The sequence below is a fragment of the Bison bison genome, unplaced genomic scaffold (assembly GCF_000754665.1).
Source record: "Bison bison bison isolate TAMUID 2011002044 unplaced genomic scaffold, Bison_UMD1.0 scf7180017864474, whole genome shotgun sequence".
Lineage (NCBI taxonomy): Eukaryota > Metazoa > Chordata > Mammalia > Artiodactyla > Bovidae > Bison > Bison bison.
The window spans coordinates 7,682,489-7,700,387 of record NW_011495035.1 but is presented as its reverse complement, the minus strand read 5'-3'; the positions used below and the strand labels follow the sequence as shown (position 1 = coordinate 7,700,387).

The 17,899-nt window shown below is 36.2% G+C and overlaps 1 protein-coding gene across 2 annotated transcripts in view; it reads right to left on the bottom strand.

The window, feature by feature from the left end:
• Nucleotides 1–17,899, bottom strand: part of CNTN6 (contactin 6) — a 320,078-nt gene that overhangs the window by 44,676 nt on the left and 257,503 nt on the right. For both annotated transcript variants that reach the window (XM_010862021.1, XM_010862022.1), the window contains one exon: nt 3,589–3,716. In XM_010862021.1, the coding sequence (XP_010860323.1) occupies nt 3,589–3,716 (128 nt within the window). The remainder of the gene's footprint in view (nt 1–3,588; nt 3,717–17,899) is intronic.

The following is a 17,899-nucleotide window of genomic DNA, read 5'->3' as shown; positions in this document are numbered from 1 at the left end:
ATGTACACATTGTAATTTTACTAGTCCTCAAAACAAAGACATTTAAAGTCTCTTTCCTTTCAATTTCCTGTTTGTGCCCATGGAACATGTCCTCAAATTACCCTGGGCATCTTCTGAGGCTCTGGCAAGGCTGGTGCTAATTGCACTTCCAATGTTTGAATGGCAAATTGCTTTATCCTGCTGCATTAGTGAAATAGAAATTTCCAACATACAGTGCAGATAACTTCAGAATCCTCTTAACACAGATAAGCCATATCAGCTAAAAACTAAGCTGAAAAATATCTTACTCTTGTAACTATTATCTTTTTACATGTTATCTAGCAACAACATTTCTTGCATGACTGAGGCTGATAAGTAAATTCAAAGAAAGATGATTGTTTTATCAGTTTTACTGAAATTTCTCATTTGCTCTTTACCACCATATTACCAGAAAGGTCACTGTAAGCTGATCTTGATTTGAGAGACAAAATTATATTTGATGCTGTAATGACAATAAATGAACACTATAGACAGGAAAATACAAACACATACACATATACAGGCACGCACACACACACACACACACACACACATATGCAAGCACAGAGAGAAATATTAAATCGTCATCACAAACAGCCAGATGGCTGCTCTTAATAGTCAAGAAAATGACTGAATCAATGCATACTATTACGTTTCCTTCTCAGATTACATCTTCAACTCTATAGGTTGTAAAATAATAATTTTTGGCAGTAATACCTTCAACATTCCTACATGAAAGGGAATTAGAGATAGCAGCCTCATTAAGAGGAAATGCCAATGATAGACTTATCTTAAAACTATTTTGTATAAGAATCCCACAGTGTATGCATTACAGATCAGCAATAAAGCAAAGTTGCTAAATATGCTTTTATATCTTGTGTTTATGTAGTTTTTGTAAATGTGTTATGTATATGTGTTTATTTTTATTACATTAATGGCTACTATCAATGGCAAAGAAGCAAAAAATCCCCAAATCCCCTTGAAATGGGATGTGGATATTTCATGAAGGCTAAAAATAACAAACACATATTCTTTCCCACCATGGGATATAAATAACTGAAAATAATGATATTCATGCATATTGATATAAGTCTTTTGCATATGTAAATCATCTGGAATTGTACTGAAAATACAAGAACAGTGAGTTCTGTCCATGAAGTATTTTAGATTTTCATGTAGCTTCCTATTTGTCCCCCTTTGCAGAGTGTGGAGTTCTCTGTGCGTTTAAATCATGTAACTACAAACACTAAAATTGGAAAAGTGAAAGCATTTAGAAGTTTATTATTTGCCTTTGAAGTGCTCTACTGTGAAGTAGTCTAACAAGTATAAATCCTGAAAAATTGAAAACTTTCAGATTTTAGAGCAGAGAAGTCAGGATAGAAATTATCTCTGAGAACCAAGGGGGATAAGGTGAGATCCTGTCACTCAATCAATATTTAGTGAACACATACAGTTCCCAGGGCTGTTCCCAGGGCTGTGATAACCTTGCCTTCTTCATTTCTTTTCTAGAAGAAGGGAAAGATAAGGAGAAAATACATGTGAATAAGTGAATCATATCATTTGTAGGAAGATGAAATATGCTACAGAAGAAGGAAAAGTGGAAAAGATGAAGATGAGCAGGAATGCAGGTTGAGATCATTTTGTTTTAATATCTCCAGCAAAGGACATTAGAAGTAAGCAAAACTATGTCAGCTTTTTAACTGAGAAATCTTATTTAATTATTTTCTTACTCACAGAGATTAGAGTATCTGGGGATTATGGTATGTTTTATGGAAAATCCCAAAATACCTATCAACTTGTTTCTGTCCTAAGAATCAGGAACCTCCATGGCTATGTTTCACTTCTGAAGTATCCACATGCTATCTTTAGAACTAAGTGGATGTTTCTGAGTTTCTCATATTTATGTGAATCTTCTCACTTGATTTTTCTTCCATTGATTAGTAATGTACAATATTGTGGTGCCAAAGGCAAAAGAAAATATTGAGGAAGAAAAACTATCTGTGTTGCTTAATCTATTTATAATTTTTTTTTTTTTCGTTAGTCTTTAGGGTGAAAGGATCTCATCATTGTATTTAAGCAGCAAACTGTTGGTCCCACTTACCCATCACCAGTAGTCCACCAAAACTTTTGAGAAACTACATTTTCACTACTGATGTGTTCTGTCTTTAATATTTCACGTTTTAATTCCTACTGGATTTCTCCATACCTAGAAAAATTAACTGCATGTCTTTCCAGCATATATTAATCTTCTATTGTAATGTAGTGAATGAATACCACTCATAGCATCTAAATTGGAAATAAGGTAATCTCTTTTTCTTCCCTTGACGGACATGTTATTTCTTCAAACATAAAGCATTCACACTTTTTAGTACATGAGTATTACCAAAAAGCTGCTGGGGAAATTCCCTATCATTAAATATAATTATAGCACATTCCTTGAAACATTAAGTCCATATCAGTCTTAAAAACCTGATGACAATACAGTATTAAAGAAGTGAAGTTTTTCAAAATATGCCACACTGGTTGGATTTTTACACAAGTTCTATCATTTACATTTCCCCTGAGTGTTTCAGACAATTGTTGGCATAATATAATAGGCTTGAGATAAAGTTGACAGAAATATCTTCTAGGGATAAAAGTGGGTGTTTATTTTCCTTTAGACATTTTAAAGGATAATTGGTGGGTAATAGCTAACTACTTTTTGTTGAACTTATTTATTTCTAATAGAAATAATGATAAAACACCAATTGCTGAATTTAATCATTTGGGCTTAATAAGCTGCTCAGACTCCTCTATCAAGACAGTCATTTTGATCATCCAGGAGGCAATGAAATGATAAAGTGACCTGGCTTCCCCTAAACATACTAGTTTTATGAGCTGAGATTCAATAAAGTAGCAGAGATGGAGAATAGAAGCGTCTAATCCTAATTGTGTCCCCTGGTGATATATGGAGATACATTTGGACTGATACTAGTTTAAAAGTTTCAAGAATAGATTGTGCACTTTTACCATCTGAAATTGGGTGAACATATCCGTTTACTGTGATGGGAATCTAATAATGATTCACATGTCACCAATATTTTATTTTTTTATCTTTGTAAAAAACTGCTTATTAAGGCGAATGCAAGAAAGTCTGCATTTTGCTCGTTATAGTTAAGTACCCAGAGTTATAGAAACAAATGAATCGACTATGTGCTTGGCAGCCTTACATCCAGGTAAAATTTTTATACAAATTGAGAGTTTCTGAAAGAAACCTCACTAACATCATCAAAATATTCATAAATTCCTCTCATGGAGGCATTTGTGGAAATCCGCATATTTTAAGTGGAGGTTTTAGTTTTGTCTTATTACCCACTGGACAGCTTTTGAACTGTCAAGCTATTCACATCTACCATTCTGTTCCACTGGCAAAGTGAGCATGCTATTAATAAATATAAGGGTACTACTCAAATAAGCTGTGAAACCAAATATTTCACATATGCAATATGATGCAGGGTTGACAGTGATAGAGGTCAGGTATGCAAATGTATCTCCAGTGTTCATCGAGCACAAACAAAGATAGTAAAATACCTTTTATGATGAGGCTGCCAGTGTTCTTTGCAACACCAAACTGATTTGTAGCTATGCAAGTATATAATCCAGCATCCAACCTGGTAACATTATATATTTTGAGGCTGCCGTCCTCCAAGAGAAACACTCTAAAAAGAAAATTTATAATTAATATAAGTAAGGTTCTGTAAAACTGGTAAGCTTTAACCTCTTACTTTCATTTTAAAGCATTTCTAAAACCATGGCTGTATTTGATAATATGAATATATCCCTTTCCTATTATTCTGCTTTTAATTGTGAGTAATCTCTGAATCTGCATATTAGAAAAAATGACAGTTGCTTTTATTCTGACACAGTATTGACAATTATTTATGCTGTCACTTGAATTATCATTGGTGATACCAATGCACATTAAAAATCAAATGAGTGCTTGATGCTGCAATGCCCATTTGCTTGATTAAAAACAAATGCAACTATTCACTGTGCATTTTGAAAAGTCAACTCTCTGCTGAAAATTGAAGTTGGTATTAGAGACATGCAAGCTGATTTTCACACTGTTAACTCTGTGGCTTTATAAACCGGCTTTTACTTAGGACTTTCAGCTACCAAACAATAGGTTCTCAACCATGACGATATTTGCCTGTGCTAGTGAGCTAAAGGAACTATCCACATGGTCCCATAGCTAAAGGCCTCAGGCCCATCTTGTTATGTGGCCTAGTCCATCAAAAGGAGAAAGGAGTAAAATGTATGAAGACTTCAAAAAGTCAGACTGAATTAAATATTCCTAAAATACATGTAATCATATAGTATACAATGGAGGGATAGCTATTTAAGAACTTTCAGCCTTTCATAAAATGGTTCCTATGAAATTTTCTCTGAAACTCAGAAATAGTCAAAAGCAAACATCAGAACATTGTTGTAATCAAGGGAAACCCTAAGATTGGTTTCTTGGCAAAATCATCACCAAGTATTTTAATAAGGAGACAAAATGAAACAAAAGAACATGTACCCAATTTTGTGTTATAAATTTAAATTTATGATCTTTTAAAAATACAGACTGCTATATTCAAAATGGATAACCAACAAGGAAGAACATATTGTATAATACATGAAACTCTACCCATTGTTATATGTCAGCCTGAATGGGAGGGGAGTTTGTGTCACCCGAAATTACCACAACATTGTTAATTGGCTATGCCCAAATACAAAATAAAAAGTTGAAAGTTTGTAAAAAACAAAACAAAACTGTAAAAGCACTAGCTAGGTAGTCAGTATTGCATAAAAATAAATAGTGAAAATTCATTTGTAATGACAGTGGTTTTAAAGGAAAGAAAGGAATGTGGCATGCATATCACATCTATTAAAAATAGCAAAACCATATTTGTTTCATTGCAAACATATCATTGTTTCTAATATGTTTATTACAGGAAATGTAGCTAATATAATTAATTACCCAATTTGAAACACAGAGAATATTAGCCAAGTACAATTTGTACCAAACCAGCTTCTGATGTTAGTTTATATTTAGTGATAGTCCCATATTCTATTGCCAAGTGAGTGAAAGGATCCACTTCTGGGTTTAGAATGTTCCATGACACATAATCAGAAGTTTTTAAGTCATTATCTTGGAGTATTCCCCATTAGCAAACATTTGATATTTAATTTCTGAAATGTCTAGATTTCTTAATCCCAATTTATGTTAACAGTTGAATCATACTGTTAATGAACAGTAACAAAGATATTCCAGTATGTAGCAAGGGTCTGGCCCCAAACAATTCCTTATCTGATTCAATTAGAAGAAATCGATGTGAGATACATGTGGGTGCATCATTTACCTCTAGAATTTAGGAAAAACTAAGAATTTTAAGCAACATAGAAACATTAAATTTTTGCCAAAATAATTTTAAATGTTAAAAATATATACCTGCTGATAGCTAAAGGCCAACAACTTCCCAACTAGTACTGTCAATGCTTGTATGTTGTATAATGTTTCACTTAACTTGCAGAAAAGGAAAATTCATATAAACTGTGGTTTATTATTACCTGAGTATACCATTCTTTCAACTCATTGTGTATGTTCAGTAGTTTGTTAAATTGAACTGAAATTGTCATCATTGAAACAGATTATTTCTTTAGATATCTTAGAAAATCAATAGACATTTCTCAAGCTTGGGATAATAAGAAGGCATACTAAGACTAGGAAAAGTTAAAATCTGTACAAATCTAAGCAGCTAATAAGTGTCAAAGAGTGAATTGAACATTGCAACTGAGTGCTCATTTTCTTTCAAAAATCATTGCTTTGCCTCACTTGCAGTAAATAATTGTGCATGTTGAATATGACATTCAAGAAATATCTGTTGAGCCATCATTAGATGCCCTTAAGATAATCTTAGGTGTTTATGCCTCAAAATGTAGTCTCATCCCAGACCTACTGAATCAAACTTTGCATATTAACATGATTTTCAGTAATTTATAAGCACAATAACGTTTGAGAACACTGTTCAAGTCATTATAATAAAGATTTCAGTCTGTGCTATTGACTATGCCAAAGCCTTTGACTGTGTGGATCACAATAAACACTGGAGAATTCTGAAAGAGATGGGAATACCACACCACCTGACCTGCCTCTTGAGAAACCTGTATGTAGGCCAGAAAGCAACAGTTAGAACTGGACATGGAACAACAGACTGGTTCCAAAAGGAAAAGGAGTACGTCAAGGCTGTATATTGGCACCCTTTTATTTAACTTATATGCAGAGTACATCATGAGAAACGCTGGGCTGGAAGAAGCACAAGCTGGAATCAAGATTGCCGAGAGAAATATCAATAACCTCAGATATGCAGATGACACCACCTTTATGGCAGAAAGTCAAGAGAAACTAAAGAGCCTCTTGATGAAAGTGAAAGTGGAGAGTGAAAAAGTTGGCTTAAAGCTCAACATTCAGAAAACAAAGATCATGGCATCTGGTTCCATCACTTCATGGCAAATCGATGGGGAAACAGTGGAAACAGTGGCTGACTTTATTTTTGGGGGCTCCAAAATCACTGCAGACGGTGATTGCAGCCATGAAATTAAAAGACACTTACTCCTTGGAAGGAAAGTTCTGACCAACCTAGACAGCATATTACAAAGCAGAAACATTACTTTGCCAACAAAGGTCCATCTAGTCAAGGCTATGGTTTTTCCTGTGGTCACGTATGGATGTGAGAGTTGGACTGTGAAGAAGGCTGAGCACCAAAGAATTGATGCTTTTGAACTGTGGTGTTGGAGAAGACTCTTGAGAGTCCCTTGGACTGCAAGGAGAGCCAACCAGTCCATCCTAAAGGAGATCAGTCCTGGGTATTCATTGGAAGGACTGATGTTGAAGCTGAAACTCCAATATTTTGGCCATCTGATGTGAAGAGCTGACTCATTTGAAAAGACCCTGATGTTGGGAAAGATTGAAGGCTGAAAAGAAGGGATGACAGAGGATGAGATGGTAAGATGGCATCACCGACTCAATGGACATGAGTTTGGGTAAACTCTGAGAGTTGGTGATGGACAGGGAGGCTTGGCGTGCTGTGGTTCATGGGATCGCAAAGAGTCGGACACAACTGAGCGACTAAGCTGAACTGAAGAATCCATTTTGTTTTCATAAGGTCAGTATGCAAAAAGGACTTCCCTGGTGGCTGAAATCTTAAAGAGTCTGTCTGCAATACAGGAGACACGGGTTCAATCCCTGGGTAGGGAAGATCCCCTGGAGAAGAGAATGGCTACCCACTCCGGTATTCTTGCCTGGAGAATTCCATGGACAGAGGAGCCTTGCAGGCTATAATTCATGGGATCACAATGAGTCGGACACGACTGAGACTAAACACACACACAATATGCAAAAATGTACAAAAGAATAAAAAGTCTTAGATTTAAATGTTTTATAAAAACATTTTAGGAAACCAAACTAGTTTTTATGAAACCAAACTAGTTTTATGAAACCAAACTAGTAAACAAACCAATTTGTCATTTATAAAAAATATATAATTAAGAGTGTAATTCTCCCTAATTACCTAGGATATAGAAAGCCAGAGATTTACCATAATTTGAGAATTTAATGTGATAAGTAAGTGGTATGAATATTTCAGATAATTTTTTCATTAATAAGAGATTTAAAATACAGTAAGAAAATTCAATCTTTAATAATGTAGATATACTCAAACTACCTAATCATAGCCTTAAATTTATGCAGAATAATTTTAAAAAAAACTATTAAAGAAAAGTGAGAATTTCCCATCTGTCACATATCAAAACATGGCTTAGTATAAACGATTAAAAAAAAGAAAGAATACCCAGTTGACGTCAAACTGTATTAAGCAAACTGAACAATTGACATTTTCAGATAAGGAAGGATGCACATGTTAAAATTAACTGGAACATTTTAATTGATGGTTTTGGTAACATTGATAAAGATAAAGGCTGGCTTTCTATCCTTCTTTTGGATTATTCTAAAAGATACTTCAAAATGCTATCTGGAAGGCTGTAAAGAACATATTAATAAAGTACATTAAAATATTCTATCTTTATTTACATAAGCCTCTCTGGCATTTAAAAACAAAGCACAACTACGAGTGTAGATATGCTTGGTTATCTAAAAACTGGGAAAACATTCTGGTGGTAAAAATGGAAATTTGCATAAATAATTATCAAAGAGAATATAAGCCACAGAGAAGAAAGCAAAAGATATTGAAGTGATTGATTACATATAATTCGTGTATATTTTTAAATTAGTACTTAAGGCTGAGATTACATTGCTAAAAGATAATAGATTATAAAAGCATGTATGAAAATATCAAAGTACGATGGAATATGGTAAGGCTTCTAAAAATTTAGTAGCAATTTATAGAGCATTTATAGAGATTGTTTTGCTTCTAAATTTATTCAGCAAATATTCATTAAACATCTATTGTGTTCCAGGTACTGTGTTAAATATTACAATAGGTATGTGAAAAATAGATAATGTCAATATCAAGGATATTATTTTGCAGAACTAAACTCATTGGTCAAAACACAAACAGCTTGTGAACTATTACTGTATGGTGTCTGCACAAGTCCTCTACTAAGCATATGTACGCCTTCTGTGCTCAGTCATGTCCAACTCTTTGCAACCCCATGGACTGTAGCCCACTAGGCTCCTCTGTCCGTGGGATTTCTCAGGCAAGAATACTGGAGCAGGTTGCCATTTCCTCCTCCAGGGGTTCTTCCCAACCAAAGGATCGGACACATGTCTCTTAAGTCTCCTGCACTAGCAGGCGGATTCTTTAACCGCTAGTGCCACTTAGGAAGCCCTAAAAATGTCAGCTTATTGAATCATTAAGTAAACCTCTGTGCTCACTATTCGTATCATCCCCATTTTACAAGTCAGGAAAGGGAGGCATGGAAAGAAGGGGGTACATCAATGTACCTGCTAGGTAGTATAGATTCCAACCATGTCTGTCTCTCTAGACTAGGAAGTACTTGTTTTAGCAAGTGCTCTTTCACTGTAAGTTTACAAAGTATAGTTACTAATAAGGCCAAATCTTTATTTAGGTTTTTCTGTAACATCTTATGGAAAATCCAAATACACCCTGGCCAACCTAATAGTTTCTAAAAGTACAAATTTGAGTGTACACACACACACACACACACACACGTATATGATAATCTTTAATATTTGGAGAGACAGTGCAAATACTGTGAAATGTAGTGAATAAGAGGAGGGGTATGATAGAGAAAGTTACATAGTTTACTCCAGATTCCCTAGGAAACAAAAGGAAGAGTGAGGCAGGTATATACATGTACACATACATAGGCTTCCCAGGTGGTGCTAATGGTAAAAAACCTACCTGCCAATGCAGGAGATGCAAGAACACAGGTTTGATCTCTGGGTCTGGGTTGGAAAGATCCCCAGGAGACGGAAATGGCACCCTATCCAGTATTCTTGTATGGAAAATTCCAAGTGGAGAGTAGTCTGGTGGACCACAGTCCATGAAGATATATATAGTATTTACATAACATTCTCTTTAATATTGGAGGTTTTCAATTTGACTCCCCAAATGTAATGGAATATTTAATGTGTGTGGATATATGCACATTTTCTCAGGACTTTAAGCTTTTCTGAAATAGTAAAAGCAAGTTTGATATCCTTTACCATGGGGGAGTTTTAACCAAAAACCTAAGGCAATGATGATGGCAATACTAATACTAAGGATTAGTTTTCTTCTCTCACACTGTCCTATGCAATAATGGTGTTATAAGTAGTAGTATTATTTAGCAAACGTGGAGTGGGGGTCAACTGCTTATGACTGATTCTCAGTTCAGTTCAGTCACTCAGTCATATCCCACTCTTTGCAACCCCATACTGCAGCATGCCAGGCCTCCCTGTCCATCACCAACTCCCAGAGTTTACCCAAACTCATGTCCTTGAGTCGGTGATGCCATCCAACCATCTCATCCTCTGTCTTCCCCTTCTCCTCCCACCTTCAATCATTCCAGCATAAGAGTCTTTTCAAATGAGTCAGCTCTTCCCATCAGGTGGCCAAAATATTGGAGTTTCAGCTTCAACATCAGTCCTTCCAATGACTATTCAGGACTGGTTTCCTTTAGGATGGACTGGCTCAATCTTCTTGCAGTTCAAGAAACTCTCAAGAGTCTTCTCCAACACCACAGTTCAAAAGGATTGAGTCTTTGACGCTCAGCTTTCTTTATAGTCCAACTCTCACATCCATACATGACTACTGCAAAAAACACAGCTTTGACTAGACAAACCTTTGTTGGCAAAGTAGTCTCTGCTTTTTAATATGCTGTCTAGGTTGGTCATAGCTTTTCTTCCAAAGTGTAAGCTTTTAATTTCATGGCTGCAGTAACCATCTGCAGTGATTTTGAAGACCACCCCCAAAAAAAATCTATCACTGTTTCGACTGTTTCCCCATCTATTTATCACCAAGTGATAAGACTAGATGCCATGACCTTAGTTTTCTGAATGTTGAGCCTTAAGCCAACTTTTTCACTCTCCTCTTTCACTTTCATCAAGGGGCTCTTTAGTTCTTCTTCACTTTCTGCCATAAGGCTGGTGTCATCTGCATATCTGTGGTTATTGATATTTCTCCTGAAAAACTTGATTCCAGCTTGTGCTTCATGCAGCCCAGTGTTTCTCATGATGTACTCTGCATATAAGTTAAATAAGCAGGGTGTCAATTGCAGCCTTGATGTACTGCTTTCCCTATTTGGAACTAGTCTGTTGTTCCATGTCCAGTTCTAACTGTTGCTTCTTGACCTGCATACAGATTTCTCAGAAGGCAGGTCAGGTGGTGTGGTATTCCCATCTCTTGAAGAATTTTCCACAGTTTATTGTGATCTACACAATCAAAGGCTTTGGCATAGTCAATAAAAGAGAAATAGATGTTTTTCTGGAACTCTTGCTTTTTCGATGATCCAGCAGATGTTGGAAATTTGATCCCTGGTTCCTCTGCCTTTTCTAAAACCAGCTTGAACATCTGGAAGTTCATGATTCATGTACTGTTGAAGCCTGGCTTGGAGAATTTTGAGCATTACTTTACTAGCATGTGAGATGAGTGCAATTGTGCGGTAGTTTGAGCACTCTTTGGCATTGCCTTTCTTTTGGACTGGGATAAAAACTGACCTTTTCCAGTCCTGTGGCCACTGCTGTTTTCCAAACTTGCTGGCACATTGAGTGCAGCACTTTCACAGCATCATCTTCCAGGATTTGAAATAGCTCCACTGGAATTCTATCACCTCCACTAGCTTTGTTCATAGTGATGCTTTCTAAGGCCCACTGACTTCACATTGCAGGATGTCTGGCTCTAGGTGACTGATCACACTGTGAGTATCTGGGTCGTGAAGCTCTTTTTTGTACAGTTCTTCTGTGTATTCTTGCTACTTTTCTTAATATCTTCTGCTTCTTTTAGGTCCATACAATTTCTGTCCTTTATTGAGCCCATCTTTGCATGAAATGTTCCTTTGGTATCTCTAATTTTCTTGAAGAGATCTCTAGTCTTTCCCATTCTATTGGTTTCCTCTATTTCTTTGCATTGATCACTGAGGAAGGCTTTCTTATCTCTCCCTGCTATCCTTTGGAACTCTGCATTCAAATGGGTATATCTTTCCTTTTCTCCTTTGCTTTCACTTCTCTTCTTTTCTCAGCTATTTGTAAGATGTCCTCAGACAGCCTTTTTAATTTTTTGCATTCCTTTTTCTTGGGAATGGTCTTGATCCCTGTCTCCTGTATAATGTCATAAACCTCTGTCCAAAGTTCATCAGGCACTCTGTCTATCAGATCTAGTCCCTTAAATCTATTTCTCACTTCCACTGAATTTAACTCAGATGACCATTATATCTGCTACTGTGGGCAAGAGTCCTTAGACTAAATGGAGTAGCTATGATAGTCAACAAAAGACTCTGAAATGCAGTACTTGGATACAATCTCAAAGACGACAGAACTATCTCTATTCGTTTCCAAGGCAAACGATTTAATATCATGGTAATCCAAATCTATGCCCCAACCAGTAATGCTGAAGAAGCTGATTTTGAACAGTTCTATGAAGACCTACAAGACCTTCTAGAACTAACATGCCCCAAAGATGTCCTTTTCATTATAGGGGACTGGAATGCAAAAGTAGGAAGTCAAGAAACACCTGGAGTAATAGGCAAATTTGGCCTTGGAGTACAGAATGAAGCAGGGCAAAGGCTAATAGAGTTTTGCCAAGAGAATGCACTGGTTATAGCAAACACCCTCTTCCAAAAATACAAGAGAAAACTCTACACATGGACTTCCAAATGGTCAACATCGAAATCAGATTGATTATATTCTTTGCAGCCAAAGATGAAGAAGCTCTATACAGTCAGCAAAAACAAGACCGGGGGTTGATTGTGGCTCAGATCATGAACACCTTATTGCCAAATTCAGACTTAAATTGAAGAAAGTAGGGAAAACCACTAGACCATTCAGGTATGACCTAAATCAAATCCCTTATGATTATACAGTGGAAGTGACTGAATCTGAGCCATCATATTTAATATTTGTATTACTGAGTCCAAGTTATTCAACTATGCAAGTTGTCAGCTTTCTCATCTGTAACATGGGAATATTAATATTATCTGTGTCACTGAATCTTGAGATGAAAATCAGGTGAACTGTTTAGCATGCTTAGCAATATGCCCTACTCCTAGTTAGCCATCAGTAGGTCTATAATGAACTAATTTTTCATTCTTCTAAACAATGTAAGCACTTTTGCAATTCCATGAACAGGAACAGCAGGGAAAGGACAAAGTGTTTTGTCACAATTCAACAAAGAGACCTGAGAGGTATATGATAGACTGTTTAAAAGGAGCCTAATGACAGATTGTCCCCAGCATTTCACTGACTAAGACTCTACACTGAATTCATACCACTTCATGTCTGTACTTGTGGAATCATTTTTTTTTCTGATCTGCAGTGTTCTCGTTTTTATTTTGGGTACGGACATAGACTTCTTGTAAGAACTGGATTAATTAAGTGCTACCTATTAATTTTATTTTTCGCTGATACCAGTTTTGGTCTTTGCTTTCCTACATGACTCAGACCAGTGTTTTTGAATCTCATTTTGGTTCTTACTCCTGCCTGACATCTTAAAAAAAACCCTTTCCTCTGACTGACTCAGTGGGATGGTTTGTGACTTTAAGGGATAATTATCAGTCCCTGAATTATCTTGCTTTTGGCATCACTAAGTTCTAATACTTAACTGATGGTGTATGTATGTTTCCTCCTTAACTCTTTCTCTGTGATCATTTCACAGTTCAGTGATAACACTGTTCCTCTCCAGTGTCTATTCTCAAATATCCACTTAATTAGAATAGTTCACCTGTTCACGCAATCAAATTGAGAAATTTCCCCCAAATTACCAAAGCTTAGTAGTCTATTTAGATGATTAAATCACAAATTAAGGCATTTACATTTAAAATGTTCTGTAATAATTAGAATTTGAAGACATTTACATGTATAGATGTATTATGATCATTCAACAATAGAATAATTAATAGTTATAATGTGTAATACCTCACATTATTCTTCTAATTGCATTAGAGCATTAATAAAAAGGTAGAAATTCAGAACTATAAGCTGTATCTGACAGTCAAATGACATTGGGGGATTTTATATTGGCATAGAGAAATAGAAAATGTAGAAAAACTGAGCCACCAACATTTGCAAACACTTTAAGGTTAACTGATAAATTGAAGGCAGACTACATAGTGTGATAGAACGCCCAACATTTCAATCTTCCCACATCATGGGATGTTAGTAGCACAAAGGGAAAACAAAAGTAATAGATGCCTTAACTTGTTGCCTTCTACTTTTACATCCTTTGCTGTCTACTTTTGAGCTATTGTGAATAAAACATCAGGAACATAGACTATGATGTCACGTGAACACGTAGGAGTCTTTTATCTGGAACACATGTCAAATGTTTTGTTATTCTGAGGAATTAGTCTAAAGACTAGTGTTGAATGTTTTTCCTCTTGCTTTCCCGAGCTGTATGAGATCAGTTCAATTCAGTCGCTCAGTCGTGTCCAACTCTTTGCGACCCCATGAATTGCAGCACGCCAGGCCTCCCTGTCCATCACCAACTCCCAGAGTTCACTCAGACTCACGTCCACTGAGTCAGTGATGCCATCCAGCCATCTCATCTTCTGTCGTCCCCTTCTCCTCCTGCCCCCAATCCCTCCCAGCATCAGAGTCTTTTCCAATAAGTCAGCTCTTCGCATGAGATGGCCAAAGTACTGGAGTTTCAGCTTTAGCTTCGGTCTTTCCAAAGAATACCCAGGACTGATCTCCTTTAGAATGGACTGATTGGATCTCTAGTCCAAGGGACTCTCAAGAGTCTTCTCCAACACCACAGTTCGAAACTTGCTCATTATAAACTTCATAAATACAATAGATATTAGCATTCACATCCAGTTTATCACTACATCAAATCTAAAGCATGCCCAATCTTTGATTTACCTACATATAGAAAAAACAGATCTATATTTTCTATGCATATGGCAGATACCCTATGCATAGAAAATGAGGAAGTCTCTGCTTTTTTTGTTTAGTATTAACCATAGCCTATCACAAAATTTTAGGACACAGAAGACTAGTAATTGCTAAATTTCTTAAACTCAGAGAAATTAGGACATTGGGCAATTATAATTTCATATTGCTGAAACTAGAGCAATACTGCTATTTTTATAGTTAGATTATTAACTGGAGTATTGCTTCCAGTTCTGTCTAAAGATAATACTGTAGACCATGAAATTTTAATTGACTGTCTAATTTTACTGATATCTAGAAAATGTAAAATAGATTGGATTAAAATGAGATAAGAAGTAGAAAAGTATGTATAAATTTTGACTCTGCACAATTTAGGTTTTAGGTAAAATGTCCCACTGGAATCCATTTAAGATCAAATATTGATATTAGTTTTAATAATTTTAGCACCTGATTAGCATAGGTAAGGTGCAATATCTATGCTAATCTTACTGCCATTTAAAAAGTTATCTTTTAAAAATTACTTATTTTAACAAGCTACAAAAAGTAATATACAAACAAGTAAATACCAATGCTTCCTCATTTAAATCAAAATAAAGGTTTTCTTTTTCATCTTTTTTATGTCAGTAACTTTGAACATCTCTAATGGTATTTATACACAGAAAATATGTCACACCTCTGTCCAAGATAAATCAATGGATTATTAAAATGTATTTTATGATCCTTATAAAATCATCAGAGTAGTAAAAAACCCAACAGGTAACCTGAAAAAAGAGATAAAAGGATAGAGACAGAATAAAAATGCAGTGCTATGTCCAAACAGAGATGATCAAATAGGCACAGAAAATAAAATCTAGTCTCTCTTAAATGGCATAGATCATATTCTGTGAAGCACAATACACTTATTATTGTTAATTAATTCTAAACAAGGGAAAATACATACCAGAAAATTCAGCAAAATTTGTGGAAGGAATCCTTAAATACGTTATCGTATCTTTTATTTTTTCTGCCTTTTAGGTAAGAGCACAAATATTCTTTTCAGTAAAGAGTTAAGTTCAAAAGAGAAAACAAATGTTCTCAATTTGCAGATATTTCTGTTTTTTTTGTTTTTTTTTTAATTAATTGCTTTACTTATTTTTGGTCACCCCACATGGCTTGTGGGATCTTAGTTACCCAGCCAGAGACTGAACCTGGGCCCTCAGCAGTGAGATCACAGAGTTCCCAAAAATCTTTCTTAGAGTACATCCTTTAGAGACTTGCCAGATGAAAGCCTAGAGGTCTCTTCCCCAGGCATCTAGTAGAAGATTTGTACTCCATTGCTTCCTTTCCTGGTGGCTCAGTGAAAAGAATCTGCCTGCCATGCAGGAAATATGGATTCAATCCCTGATCTGGGAAGGTCCCCTGGAGAAGGAAATGGCAACCCACTCCAGTATTCTTGCCTGAAAAACCCCCATGGACAGAGGAACCTGTTGCATTAAAGTACATGGGGTCTCAAAGAATCAGACATGGCTGAGGGCCTGAACAACAACCACAACCCCTTGTCTGAATCCGATTTATCTTCCCAAGCCTACTTTCATTTTCACTGTTTCAGACACAGCTTATGCATCTCCCCAGGGTCTCTTAGTGCCATTGGCTGCCAAAAGTCCAGATAATGCAACCTCACTGGCAAAGGGGCAGCCAGCACATAAATCCCATTTTCTTTCCTTTCAAAAACTGTTTATCCCCAAGTAATTTCTGCATGGAGACAGTCTATGTGAGCCAGCTGATGCCAGCCTGCCTGTTGTGTATTTATGTGGGTTAAAGTGAGCCACTGGTCTGCACTGCTGCCTAAATTTACTTGCTTCACTCTTACTTTTGTATCCTAGGGAATCTGAAGTAAAATATGTAAGTTTCTCTATCATACCCCTCCTCTTATTCGCTATATTTCACAGTACTCTGTCTCACCAAATATTAAAGATTAGCAATTTTGTCCCAAATAAATAAAATGATATGAGGAATTCCACGGTAGTCCAGTGGTTAGAATTCTGCACTTCCACTTAAGGGGCACAGGTTCAGTTTGGTCTTTGGTCAGACAGAAACTAAGATATCTTATTTAAAAACTAAAAAATAAATAACTTACTTAGCCATTGCCAGGATGCAGGTCTTTGCATCTTGATTTCTACTGAATCATTATCTGAATCATTATGTTACCTTATATTTTGAATTTTCCTTTATTTAAAATTGAGAGAAAGATAGACTTCCTATGTAGGAATCTACATCCTTCATGCTACCAACAAATGCCTAGTCTCCCTCATTATCAGCATTCTCCACCTGAGGGGTACATTTGTTACAACTGATATAGTCACCCAAAGACCATAGTTTACCTTAGAGTTCACCCTTGGTGTTGTACATTCTGTTTGTTTTGAAGCATATATAATAACATGTATCCATTATTATAATGAGCTTTCCTGATGGCTCAGCATTAAAGAATCTGTCTGAAATGTAGGAGATATGGGTAGACGCAGGTTTAATCCTGGGTCAGGAAGATCCCCTGGAGAAGGAAATGGCAACACACTCCAGTTTTCTTGCCAGGATAATTCCATGAACAGAGGAGCCTAGAGGGCTATAGTCTATGGGGTCGCAGAAGAATTGGACATGACTGAGCACCCATGCACACACCTTATTATAATATCATACAGAATATTTCCACTGAACTAAAAATTCTTTGTATTCTACCTATTTTTTCCTTCCTCCACCTATTTGTTCATCCCTCCTTGACAACCATGGATTTTTGTACTGTCTCCAAAGTTTTGCCTTTTCCAGAATGTCAAATAGTTATTATCACACAGTATATAAATTTTCAGATTGGCTTTCTCTCTAGGTAATATGTATTTAAGATCCTTCCATGTATTTCCATGACTTGTTAGCATGTTTCTTTTTAACACTGAATAGTAAAGTAATGCTCAAAATTCTCCAAGCCAGGCTTCAGCAATACGTGTACCATGAACTTCCAAATGTTCAAGCTGATTTTAGAAAAGGCAGAGGAACCAGAGAGCAAATTGCCAATATCCGCTGGAACATCAAAAGAGCAAGAGAGTCCCAGAAAAACATCTATTTCTGCTTTACTGACTATTCCAAAGCCTTTGACTGTGTGGATCACAATAAACTGTGGAAAATTCTTCAAAAGATGGGAATACCACACCACCTGACCTGCCTCTTGAGAAATGTGTATGCATGTCAGGAAGCAACAGTTAGAACTGGACATGGAACAATAGACTGATTCCAAATAGGAAAAGGAGTACATCAAGGCTGTATACC